General features: G+C 44.0%; 1 protein-coding gene across 4 annotated transcripts in view; it reads right to left on the bottom strand.

Moving 5' to 3' along the window:
• MED12 (mediator complex subunit 12) overlaps positions 1–13,339 on the bottom strand; it is a 72,831-nt gene that overhangs the window by 22,309 nt on the left and 37,183 nt on the right. For all 4 annotated transcript variants that reach the window (XM_067471616.1, XM_067471617.1, XM_067471615.1 and 1 more), the window contains 13 exons: positions 12,960–13,080; positions 11,639–11,740; positions 10,112–10,225; positions 9,814–9,968; positions 7,908–8,087; positions 6,180–6,251; positions 5,891–6,045; positions 5,632–5,793; positions 5,424–5,535; positions 5,221–5,310; positions 3,102–3,211; positions 2,448–2,583; positions 1,946–2,107 (listed from right to left, as the gene is read on the bottom strand). In XM_067471616.1, the coding sequence (XP_067327717.1) occupies positions 1,946–2,107; positions 2,448–2,583; positions 3,102–3,211; positions 5,221–5,310; positions 5,424–5,535; positions 5,632–5,793; positions 5,891–6,045; positions 6,180–6,251; positions 7,908–8,087; positions 9,814–9,968; positions 10,112–10,225; positions 11,639–11,740; positions 12,960–13,080 (1,671 nt within the window). The remainder of the gene's footprint in view (positions 1–1,945; positions 2,108–2,447; positions 2,584–3,101; positions 3,212–5,220; positions 5,311–5,423; positions 5,536–5,631; positions 5,794–5,890; positions 6,046–6,179; positions 6,252–7,907; positions 8,088–9,813; positions 9,969–10,111; positions 10,226–11,638; positions 11,741–12,959; positions 13,081–13,339) is intronic.

Consider the following 13,339-nt stretch of genomic DNA (forward strand, 5'->3'; position numbering starts at 1 on the left):
ATTCTAACCTTCTTCAATGTAAATGTGCTTATCTAGCCTTCCAATAATAATAGAGAGTAAAATAATAAATATAATAAAATAACAGAGTAAAATAATGGAAATGTAATAATAAAAGCAACAATAGAGTAAAATAATAAATGTAATAATAATAATAAAGTAAAAGCAATAATAGAGTAAAATAATAAATGTAATAATAATAATAATAATAAATGTGCTGTTTTCTGGCATTGTATATATCTGCCGCTTCCGTGAATGTTTATTTGTATTTTGATTCTGTAGCCTACTTGTTGATGGATGTCCAGAATCAGCAGCATCCACCGCGGTCCTTTTTATCCTGGGCGTCGACCGAGCCAGTATAGACATTGTTTTGGTTTGCTTCTCCATAGTACTAATGGGTTAGGTGCTCTTAGTTCCACTCCTCAGCTACCTCTCTGACTTGGTTGAACCTGCTGGTAGTTACACTACCACCATTACAGCTCTCAGCATCCTTGGAGCAGTTAAGCCCCCCACCACGACAAGGTGGCACCCATCACACAGTCCTAGACGCTTGGGAAGTGTTCGACTTGTGATTTTTTGATATGAAATCCTGCATATAGATCTCGTTTGCTGTGACATACTGTGCTTTTGTGTCAGTAAAGTAATAATAATAACAGAGTAAAATTATTATTATTATTATTATTAAACTTTATTTGTACCCCGCTAGCATCTCCCAAGGGACTCGATGCGGCTTACAAAGAGTAAAATAATAAATAACTTTGACTCGAGTATAAGCAGAGGGGGACTTTTTCAGCCTAAAAAAGGTCTGAAAACTCGGTTTATACTCGAGTATATACGGCAATTATATAATCTATTAAAAATGAACTATCAAACATTTAAACAGAAAGTTTATTCTTCGTTTCAAGTGAAGCATTTGCTGTATGTCTGCTTTACATAAGTCAGAAAAATTCATTCAATAAGCATGGAGGATCTAACCCAGACTGCAGTGGGTCTCCAGAATCAATACCATGGTTTACCGCATTGCTCTCGCTTTATGCATTTTGATACATGATTGTTCTTGGTTGGGATTTTGAGCACAACAAAACTGTAATTGCTGTGCCAACCCATATGACTTCACTAGTTACTGTTCTGGCAACGTGGATACAACCAAGTACAACATTTGAGATCTGCCAATATACGTTCATCCCGGTTGTGCATATTGACAATACTTGGAATTACTAAGTGGAACGTTATCATATGACAGTAACATGGATCTACTGGTCATAAATGTCAATAAATTGCCCTGTCAGAAGCATTATATGTACCTCCCTTTTGAAGATCTGTTTATATTTATTTGAGGCTTTATGATCCCCTACAATGCATTTTATTTGTTTGTTTATTTTCGAACACTTTTGCCCCGCCCTTCTCAACTCCTGGGGGGACTCAGGGCGGCTTCCAATTGGCAACAATAAAATGCAAAATACCAATAATTACAATAGTTAAAAGCATAAAAACATTAAAACAATATACTGACAGTCTGGTGGCCATTATCTAGCCGTATGCTATATTGATTACTCCATTAAACTTATCCATAATCCATTTCCAAGCCATTGTCAACACTGTCAATTGTAATTTCCGCCTAATTACCCAAAGCATTTCTAGACTGATAGGTTGCACAGGTCTGACCCAAGGGTTTTGGACCTCAGGAATTCCATGTTGGTTGGGGCTTCTGGGAATTGAAGTCCGAAACATGGGGGGAAACCAGTTTGAGAACCACCAGCTCACAATTTTGGGGGCAGCAAGGAAAGAGAAGAAAAAAGTCCTGAATCAACATCTTCTCACAGAATTTTAAGACATCACCTTGCCCTCGGCCTCAGATATGGGTCCACAGTAGGAGCCACATGCAAAGGCAGAGAGTCCACTGCTGCTGTGAGAAAAGGCAAAACACAGGACAAGGGAAAGAACTTGCCTCCTTTTTGAAGATGGAATCAAACCCGGCGATCTTGTTGCCTTTGGTGTCGATCAGGGAGCCCTGAGGCTCGCAGGTGATGACGTCCCGGGTCTGTTTGGGCAGTGGGAGCAGCTGCCGCACCTTCTCCAGGCTCTCCGACTGCCGGTCGCCCAGCTCCTTCTGCAGAGGATGGAGAAATGAGAACACCATCAGGAAGGAAGGCCTCAGCCTGAGCTGAACTCCGCCTGATCCACTCTCCACCGTTCCTTACTTACACATTTTATATTCCTAACTCACCCAGGGTTTTTTTTAATCATATTATCATTTTGTCTTGTCCGTCTGGCCTGCCCTTCCAGTTTGACTTTTATATTGTGTTAATTTGCTTTTTTTTTTTTTTTGCGTTGCTAGTTTAATTATTTTCTGATGTAAGTTTTGTTTTTGCATTCTGTATTGTATTGTATTGTGTTGTACTGTGCTGGGAGAAGTGATGGGCCGGGGCCTCAGTTCCTTTCTCACTTACCCGGAGCTTCTTGACCAGGTTCATGTAGGCCCTCTTGTTCTCCTCCATGCTGCCTTGGGAGATGCTGGACATGTCCGCCGCCAACGTCCCATTGATGAGGACACTCAGCATATCCAAGACGGTGGTGAAGAGCTCGCTGGAGGATCAGAGGGAAGGAAAAAGGCAAGGCGTCACAGCATCCCCGGGAAGGGAAGGGAGGAGAGAAGGGAGGGAGGGAGGGAGGAGAGAAGGAAGGAGAGAAGGAAGGAAGGAAGGAAGGAGAGAAGGAAGGAAGGAAGGAAGGAGAGAAGGAAGGAAGGAAGGAAGGAAGGAGGGAGGGAGGGAAGGAAGGAGAGAAGGAAGGAAGAAGAGAAGGAAAGAAGGGAGGAGAGAAGGAAGGAGAGAAGGAAGTGAAGGAAGGAACAAAGGAGAGAAGGAACAAAGGAAGGAAGGAGAGAACGAACGAAGGAAGGGAGGAGAGAAAGAAGGAAGGAAGGAAGGAAGGAAGGAAGGAAGGAAGGAAGGAGAGAAGGAAGTGAAGGAAGGAAGGAAGGAACAATGGAGAGAAGGAACGAAGGAAGGGAGGAGAGAAAGAAGGAAGGAAGGAAGGAAGGAAGGAAGGAAGGAAGGAAGGAAGGAAGAAGAGAAGGAAGGCAGGAGTGAAGGAAGACTCACTTGTTGGACTGCATGTCCACGGTGCCACTACTGATTATGTCCAGGAGGAGAACGGCCCACTCAGTGGTCTGCTGGGTGCTGCGCTGGACAGTGTCAAACATGCCGCCCACCTTTCAGGAGGAAGAAGAGGAGGCAGTTGGCCCCAAAGGAAATCCATTGGCTCCAGGATCACATGGTCCTGGCCAGAAACCCAAAAGGGAGGCTGGATTCCTCTAGGTGCAAAAGCCAAGTGGCTTGGCCCCATTGGGACAGTGCAACCCACATAAAAATAATAATAAACTTTATGTATATCCTGCCACCATCTCCCCAAGGGGACTCAGAGCAGCTTATAAAGGCACCCCAAGGTGCAGCATATAACATAAACGGTACATGAGTATAAAACAATATCACATAGAAATTATAAAAATGACCACTATCAACCCATATAATATAAAATAAAATAGTACAATTTAAAAAATTCAGACCATCTGTAGATAAAACTAGCTGCCATCAATTCACAACGAAAGTGCCAGAGTGTCAACCTCATATGGGACCATTTGAGGTCAAAAGCCTGCTTTAAAATCCATGTTTTTAGGCTGGATCGGAAAGATACAAGGATGGGGGCTAACCTAATCTCTTTTGGGAGGGTATTTGAGAACTGGGGCGCCACCACAGAGAAGGCCCTCTCTCTCGTTCCCACCAACCATGCTCTAGATGGTGGTGGGACTGAGAGAAGGACCTCCCCTGCCAATCCCAAAGCCCGTGCCAGTTCATAGAAAGGGAGAGGACTAGAACTGTCTGTCCTGTTTTATGCAAAGCTGAGGCTTGTGGCAAGTTGCTGCAGGGGGCCATATCCATACAGTGCCACACCACTTCCCCATGAAATGGTAGTTTCTCAGCTTCTGAACCAAATGTTTCTTCCTCCAGCTTACAGCAAAACAATTCTAAACCGGTGAAACTTGTCTACCCCAAAGTTTTCAGCCAAAACAGACTAGTACTTTTGATCTTCACCGTTTCTGCTTCCCTCCCTGCCCATGACAGGAATGTGCCCCCTTTTTCTGCAAGAGATTTTCCAAAGCTGATTAAGGTCCTTGGGCCAAAGAGGTCCCAGAAGAACAGGGAAGCCCCATGGACTCTCTTTTGCAAGTGGAAGAAATATCTCCCCTCAGCCATATAATAACAATAACAATAATAATAATAATAATAATAATAATAACTTTATTTATACCCCGCCACCATCTCCCCAAGGGACTCAGAGCGGCTTACATGAGGCCAAGCCCGACAACACATCAATAAAACAAAAAGCAATAAGCAAAAACAATACAATTAATAGAAATCACATATAAACAATAACACAAAAGGATTTTAAAAACTTATGGCCTGGCCAAATCTAATAATTTAAAATTTAAAAAATAAATAAACGCTGGGCATGAACAGAGGTAGGATGTATCTGGTAGGAGGGTTTTAAAAGAAATGTAGGGAGAGCAACCCAACAAGTAGTTAAAGTGCTTCTGAGGACATTTTGCTGGGACTTATTTCCTTATTCAGGGAAGGCACACTGGAACAGCTACGTTTTCAGGCTCCTCCTAAAGACTGCCAATGTGGGGGCTTGTCTGATATCATTGGGGAGTGAGTTACAGAGCCGGGGAGCCACCATAGAGAAGGCCCTCTCCCTCGTCCCCATCAATCGATCTACCCCCAACACTTCATATCAGGCACAATTGGCATCATCTAGTAAATTAATCTGGTGGTGCAGCAGGTTTAACTGCTCAGCTGCTGAACTTGCTGACCAAAAAATTGGCGGTTTGAATCCAGGGAGTGGGGTGTGCTCCCACTGTTAGCCCCAGCTTCTGCCAAACGAACAGTTCCAAAACATGCAAGTGTGAGTAGATCAATAAATACCGCTTCTGCTGGAAGGCAACGGTGCTCCATGCAGTCATGCTGGCCACATGACCTAAGAGGCGTCTACGGACAACACCGGCTCTTTGGCTTAGAAATGGAGATGAGCACCACCACCCCAGAGTTAGACATGACTAGATTTAATGTCAGGGGAAACCTTTACCTTTACCTTTTACACAGAGCACATTTTTCCAGCTTGAGAAACTCTGGCAAGAATCCCATGATCTCCCTGGCTGCTTACCAGATTGAGTCGCAGCTTGAGTGCCTCATGCATCAACTGCTTGGCTTTGCAGTCGTCCTGGTACTGGTCTTCTCGCCAGTTGGTCACAATCTAGATGGGAGAAAAAAGGGGATACTGAATCCATGGATAATGAGGAAATACATTCACAAAAGCCAGAGTCATATGAATGGGATTCTTCATAAGGGGATGCAAGACTGGCTTACCTGCTGGACCTGGCTGTAGAGGGAGGTGAGGAGGCCCTCGCGCTGCTCGTCTTGACCCTTCAGGCAGGTCAACACCAGAGACAGGAAAGGCTGCTGGCTCAGGAGGGACATACTGCAAGTGAATGGGAGAAATAGGGGCTTAGTTTGTTATAGGGGCTTTCAGACCTCCCCCCTCTCTTCATTCCCGTCATTCCGGGACCCTCCTCACCTCTTTTGCTTCTGGCGGTCCCGCTCTTTGCGGGATGAGGACCCCAAGTGCTGCCCTTTCTCCAGCTCATCCCCAGCCGCCTTCAGGACATAGCCCTGGACCGAGGTTGGAAGCTTGGCGATGAGTGGGGCGACCAGCCACACGCCTGACCTTTCCAGGGAACTGAGAGACAGAGACAAGAGAGTTGGGCCAGACTATTCTTTCAGATCCTGTTGATGCCCATCAGCAGCCCTTTCCCCTTGTTCGTCCAGGCCCTGACCTGAGGATGGGTTTGGCCTTGGTGTTGGCCGGGCCAAGGCTGGTGGAGCCGCCCAGGTTGACGATGCCGTTGCTGGCAGAGTTGGTCTCAGCAGACTGTTGGAAGACTTCGATAGTGGCCTTGGCAATGTTCTCCAGCAAGGAGTTCATTTCTTGCTGCAGAAGGAGGGAGAAGGAGTTTGAGGAGACCCCAAAAAGAGACCCCATTCCACCCTTTTCCTGCCGGAAATGCAGCCAGTACCCAAGGATAGCAAAGCGTGGCCTTTAACGTGACCCCAAGAGACACTTACATTGCTTGCTGTCTGCTTGATCATCAGCTGCAGCTCAAGCAGAGACTGCCGCATCGTCCATTGGTCCAGGTTCTGCAATGAGGGCAAACACTTGTCACCTCCTGGGTTGCTTTGGCGTAATATACCTGTCTGAACGTATTCTCCCCCATGAACCATGAAGGACATTAAGATCTTCCGGAGAGGCCCGGCTCTCGGTTTCACCACCAAGCGCGTTTAATATGGGCCTTCACTCAGGGCCTTCTCTGTGGTGGCCCCTCGGCTATGGAACTCTCTCCCGAGTAAGATTAGATCTGCCTCCTCCCTCTTGTCCTTCAGGAGGCTAGTGAAATCCTGGTTATGGAACAAAGCATTCCCAGAATAATGGCTGAGACTGGTTACAGACCAAAGGGAGTGACCACATATGCGGACTGAGTTGAACATGATTTTACCTTGGCGATTTGGTATATATGTATTTTAGCTATATGTATTTTAATCTTGTATTGTTGTATGGTGTTTTAACTTGTATTAGTAGCATTGAATCCTTGCTGTAAGCCGGCCTGAGTCCCTCTACGGAGGTGAGAAGATCGGGATATAAAAGTTTTAAATAGTAATAAATAATATCCACTCACAACTCAACCATTTTCCCTGCCCTCTTGGTGGCTCTGGCAATAATTTAGGGACCCCATTCCATCTCTTTTGTGTGCCCCACCACTCCCATAAGTCCCACCCTGCTGGACTGAGCCTGAGAGAGAGATAGGGAGAGGCGGTGCCCTTCACTAATAATAATAATAATAATAATAATAATAATAATCTATATATATAAAAATGCTCTGTGCTTAATGAGTACCTTAAGAACAAAAAAAACTACTGGGCCAAATGACCCCAAATTTGGCAACAAAACTCCTCACAATCCAAGGCATGACCATCACTGGAAAAAAAAACCCCCACAAAAATACGTTTAAATTCAAAATATTACTATATTAAATAGACTCATAAATTAGAGTTTGAAGCGACTCTACCCTAGTATTGCGGGAGAACAGACAGGAAGGAAGGAGAGAAGAAAGGGAGGGAGGGAAAAGGGAAAGAATGTAGGAGGGGAAGGGGGAAGGAAGGAAAGAGGGAAGGAAGGAAGGAAGGAAGGAAGGAAAGAAAGAAAGAGGTACCAAAGGAAGGAAGAAGAGAAAGTAGAAAGGAAAGAAAAAGGGGAGGAAAGGCAGGAAAGAGGTAAAGAAGGAAGGAAAGAAAAAAGGAAATAAAAAATGAAAGAAGGAAGGAAACAGGGAGGGAAGAAAGGAGACAAAGGAAGAAGTAGCGAAAGGGAGAGGGAAGGAAGGAAAGAGAGAGAGAAGGAAGGATGAAACCAAAGAGCAAACGAAGGAATGAAAAAAAGAGGTAGAGAAGGAAGAAAGGAGAGAAAGGGGAAGGGGAAGAAAAAGGGGGGAAGGAATAGGTAGGTACCGCTCTTTCATAATAGTTCAGATAGCTACCTCTACTTCAAAAATTCTTACTATAGACCACAGCAACGCGTGGCAGGGCACAGCTAGTAATAATAATACTTATTTATACACCGCCTCCATCTCCCCAAGGGACTCGGAGCGGCTTACATGAGGCCAAGTCCAACAACACATCAATAAACAAGAAAGCAATAAACAAAACAAAAAATAACAACAGTACAGTTAAATAAATCACATATAAACATTAACATGCAAGGATTTAAAAACCTATGGCCGGGATCTCAGGGGTTCCGACCTGTAGGATGCGCTTGATCCTTTGCCGTTGGGGGTTCTCGCCTTCCTCATTGTCCAGCAGCCGGTGCGGATAGCAGATGAGCTGCATCAGCCGCTGGGCCTGGGTGCTGCTCAAGACCGGGTCCTGCAGGTCGTTGCTGTCTTCGCACAGGGACTTCAGGCAGCGCTCGCCCACCCACTCCTGGCCAAGAAGAGGGAACAGACGGCGATGATTATTGTTGTTATACAAGTTCCAAAGTGGGTGTAAATAAATATATAACAACACTATGTAAAAGGAGTTTTGTTCCTTCGTTTTAAATGTCATTTCCTAATTAGTTCATGGAAAAAGTTTATTAAACTGTAAAAACTTTGGTTCTGTGGGAGGGATATCCTGCAGCACATTTTGCTCTGGTTTTTCAATGAATGTCTCATTGAGTCTCAACCAATTCAACCCAGTTTACAGCAGCCACAAAAATGAAGTTTCTGGAGTAGAACAACTCCTTTCAAAGTAAGTACTGCACAATTAAACAAGAAAAAACACTTTAAAAAATAAACAGATTTTTTTTTCAAATTTTGTTACATAGTGTAATATCATAGCATGAGCTCAAACCAGGATGTTCTGGCCATACAAACCCAAACTGGGGAAATCAGGAGACCTTGGCACTCATTACTCATTTATTTATTTATTTATTTATTTCGGGCATTTCTATCCCGCCCTTCTAACCCCCTAGGGGGGACTCAGGGCGGCTTACATCCGGAACAATTCGATGCTAACAATTACAATAAAATGCAATAACAATAACAATTAAAAACATACGATTAATACAAAATCAACTAAAACCGCTCTATAGCCCGCGTTCGTCGAGTTCTAAAATCCGTCAATCCACTTAGCATTACCATAGTCCTTTTCAACTCTAGTCATCATTACCTTTTTGATCTGCCAAATTACCCAAATGCCTGATCCCATATCCATGTCTTCAGCTTCCTTCTAAAGGAGAGGAGGGATGTTGACGACCTGATTTCCCTGGGGAGTGAATTCCACAGGCGAGGGGCCACCACTGAGAAGGCCCTGTCCCTCGTCCCCACCAGTCTCACTTGTGATAAAGGTGGGGCCGAGAGCAAGGCCTCCCCAGAAGATCTAAACTCCGTGGTGGGACATAGAAGGAGATACGTTTGGACAGGTACGCTTCATATCATTACTTTAGATATGAATTTGTGGAGGGTAGAATGCACTAACATTCCTCACAACAGGAGGAATCTGTCCGAATGCATTTGGGTAATCTGGCAGATAAATAAAGGACAACGACAACTGATAGGAACGGACAAGGTAGAACGAATTTATGGACTCTGAGTTGGTGAACGTTGAGCATGAGATTGATTTTTTTTATTGATTGTGAGTATAATTGATTGTTTTGAACTGTTATAATTGTTTTAATTGCTGTTTATATATGTGTATCTGTATTATTGTGTAGGCATCGAATTGTGCCTTTTGTAAGCCGCCCTGAGTCCCCCCTCGGGGGTTGAGAAGGGCGGGGTAGAAATATGTGAAATAAATAAATAAATAAATAAATAAATAATAAAGTTGAAAAAATCTTAGTGTTCTGGACTACAAATCCCAAAAACTTGGAATTGTAGTTCAAAACACCACATTTCTCCAGTGCTGGCTGAAGGATTCTAGGACAGTTGAGTCCAAGCCTTCAAAGTTTTTCCCATTCCTTCTCAAGCAATAGAAAGAAACCAAAGGGTCGACATGCAGGACAGAAGAAGGGGATAGCCATCTTGTGCATGATGTTGCAAGGATATCCCTAAGTTCTTGCAGGCATGTGAGTCTCCTCCTTCCCACAGTCAGAGTAATCCTAGATGAAACTCCTCCAGCACTGAGTAGGCAGACTATAGAGAACCGAGGGCCGAGGGCCTGCCCCGCTGACCTGCTGGCAGATGCTCCTCAGGACGTATTTGGCGTAAACCTCCAGGCTGGCTGTCTCAATAGAGACCATGCGGCCGGCTGGCTTCTTGTCGTCTTCCATGAGATCGTCAACCCCTCCCGGATGGGAAAATCCAGAGCCCTTCAGTTCAGCATCACCTACAATTGGGAAAAAGGATTCGATCAGAAGTTCCACCACTTGCTCCAAGTTCCTGGACTAAACAAGGCTGTGCCAGTTGTCCCTCCTGACCCAACACATCAGACCCTGTTCTGTGGTTCCCTGGCCTTTCCAAAATACACACCGAGAACGAAGACTGCCTTCAGGACAGCAAAGACGGCTCCGTCCACAATCCGATTCTGAGATGCGGCCAACAAGTGCCGGTCGCATGAGGAGCGGATGCCCACCAACGGCTTGCCTGTGGAGAAACCGGAAAGAAAGCCAGGATGATGCTCTTGGCCCCAAAAGGGCAGATAGCGTGGCCCAAGCAGTGATTCTCCAAGGGACACACATGGGTGGATGCCTAGTTTTGAATGGTACATAAGGACTAAAGGAGGAAAGATCGACTGCCAGCTCAGATTACAGCTTTTGGCAACTCGTTTTGGATAAACTGTAGATTCTGGGATTTGGCACCCACTTGTGCACTAAAAGAATTAGTGTAAGTTTGGGATCAACCTCCCTCCTCCCCATGGTGAATACTTTGTAGTACTAATATAATTTTTATTCTTCAATAAAAGGACAAAATAGAACACACTAATGATATATATAACTATCAGAACATGCTTAGTATCTACTACTATTACATTACAATTTTCTTCAGACCTTCAAATATTTTTTCCTCCATAGAATGTTATTTTCTAACAATGGTGATTGTAAACCTTATAATAATAATAATAATAATAATAATAATAATAATAAACTATAGATTATATTTTGGAGAAAAATCCCTGACTCTACCCCAATGTCAGATTCTGGAAGATAAAATCAAGCTCACAACAACAAAACGTTGGAGACATGTGGTTTATTCCTTCTTTCCACAATCCTAAAAAGACAGTTCTAAAGTTTTCCAGCTCAAACTTTCTGAATATATCAGCTCCAACTCCCATCTGCCCCCAGTGGCCAAACACGGTGCCCACAGTTGTTGAACTGCAGTTTCAATTTCCCTCCCAAAACAGATGTCTTATCTACACTACCTTTCCTAACTCTACCCAGACCTCCCCCCCCCCCCTCCGTGCCCCTGTACCTCCCTTCTTGATGCCCAGGCTGATACGGTGATCCTGACACCCAGTCTAGTAACATACATGTTATATTATCAACACTTTTAACCAACGGTGTATCATAAGAAAGCAGACAAAAAAATTACTTACGTTAAAAATATAATAATTTTCTTGTCTAACATTTTTGTCTAATATTGTTCTTCTTTCCATCAATGATTTTTAGTCACTAAGCAATGTGTCTAGTAACATACAACATGTTATATTATCAACACTCTTAACAAACGGTGTATCATAAGAAAGCAGACAAAAAAATTACTTATGTTAAAAAAATAATTTTCTTGTCTAACATTTTTTGTCTAATATTGATCTTCTTTCTATTAATGATTTTTAGTCACTAAACAATGTTATTGGCCAATCTTTAAATACCCTACTCATCTATTCCTCACACAGATCCCAATTTTTAAAAAGGCATTAACTTTAGGAGCACTAACAAGGTGCTGGGGGAAGGCTGGCAAAGAACAACCGCTTGATCGTCACTTGCGTATGAGGAACAGGGTCTAAACAGCCACCTCCAAGAGACAGAGAGAGCGACTAATGAGGAAGGGGCTGCTTACTGCTGTCTTGCTGGCAGGGGTTCAGCTGAGGGGTCTTGAAAAGGTGCAGCAAGATCCGGCAAGTCAGGCGGGCGCCGGGCTCAGAGTCCTGCTCACTGCAAGCTGCAGGAAAAAAAAAAGGAACTCCATTGAGATCACATTCCATCTTTTGGGTACATAAAGGTGTTGCAAATAGGCTTGGGCAATCCATGGTTCTAAATGGTTCTAAAGTACTTACAAAACTAAAGTTCTGGTGGCGAAAATTTCAGAACTCTAACAAAACTCTCAAAATTTCATAATAAATGGCAGTTCCTAATTGGTTCTGTCATTAAAATCACCAATAATGAAATAATAATTAAATTTTGAAAGTTTTGTTAGAACCATTTAGAACCATGGATTGCCCAAGCCTAGTTGCAAATAGTTGCAAAGCAGCTATGAAGATAAAGACTGGTCCCGACTCAAAGCAGCAATACTTTGGCTCCCGGCTTCCAGAACCCAGCTGGCCTTGCTGTGGTTTTGGGGTCCAATAAGCAACTACAGGCAGCCCTGACTTACAGACATCCGACTCATAGTTAAGAACAGGCTGAAACAACAGGAAGTGAGAGGAATCTACCCCTCGGAAGGAAAATCCACTCATGAAAGAGTTATTATCATGGGGGAAAAGGCTCTCCACTGAACCTTTTTCTCCAATCCTTTTTTCCACAACAAGTAATTTTTTTCTAAATCCAATTGTCACAGGGACAAAAAGAGAGATGAAATCTTCTGAACTGGGACACATACAGCAACGCAATCATTAGTTACTGGGTATTGACCCTTTCCTGCACTATCCAAAGCTATCTCTCTCTCTCGCTCTCTCTCTCGCTCTCTACACATATACACACACATAAATACATACATACATACATATAGGTTGTTGTAGGTTTTTTCGGGCTACATGGCCATGTTCTAGAGGCATTCTCTCCTGACATTTTGCCTGCATGTATGGCAAGCATCCTCAAAGGTAGAGCTTGCCATAGATGCAGGCGAAACATCAGGAGAGAATGCCTCTAGAACATGGCCATATAGCCTGAAAAAACCTACATCAAGCCAGTGATTCCGGCCATGAGAACCTTAAACAATACATTGTACATACATATATTTGAATGGAGTTACACTTTAAGAATGAGGCTATTCCAACTTACAAACACATTCAATTTGAGAACAAACCTACAGATCCTCTCTTGTCCATAACCCAGGGATTGCCTGTATTCCAAAGTTTGGTTTCTACTCTGCAATAATCCTAGTTAGCCTCCTGTCCCTTTTTATCCACACAAATAACCCTGTCAGGCATGAAGGGACTCACCGGCGTTGAGCAGGGAGGGGATGGCAGCACAGCGGATGAGGTCTTCGAGGAGGAGACACTGGCGGGCAATGAGGATGGCCACAAACGTGGCAAGGGAGTCATGGAAGGACAAGTCACTCACCTGAGGGAGAGGAGAAATTTGTTGGGCTCATTAACAAAAGACCCTCCTCATAAACGTATAGAAGAGTAACTTAATTACAGTGCCTCGAGGCCGTTACTGGATGGCTGCATGCCAGCAGGTTGAGGGTGAATCCAGCAAAGACAGAGATCCTATGGCTGGGTCAACCGGGCAGTGGGGATATCCAGCTGCCTACCCTGGATGGCGAGGCACTATGCCCGTCATCATTGGTAAAGAGTCTGTGAGTCCTTTTGGACCCTCT

This window comes from Anolis sagrei, chromosome 10 (genome assembly GCF_037176765.1).
Source record: "Anolis sagrei isolate rAnoSag1 chromosome 10, rAnoSag1.mat, whole genome shotgun sequence".
Classification (NCBI taxonomy): Eukaryota; Metazoa; Chordata; class Lepidosauria; order Squamata; family Dactyloidae; genus Anolis; species Anolis sagrei.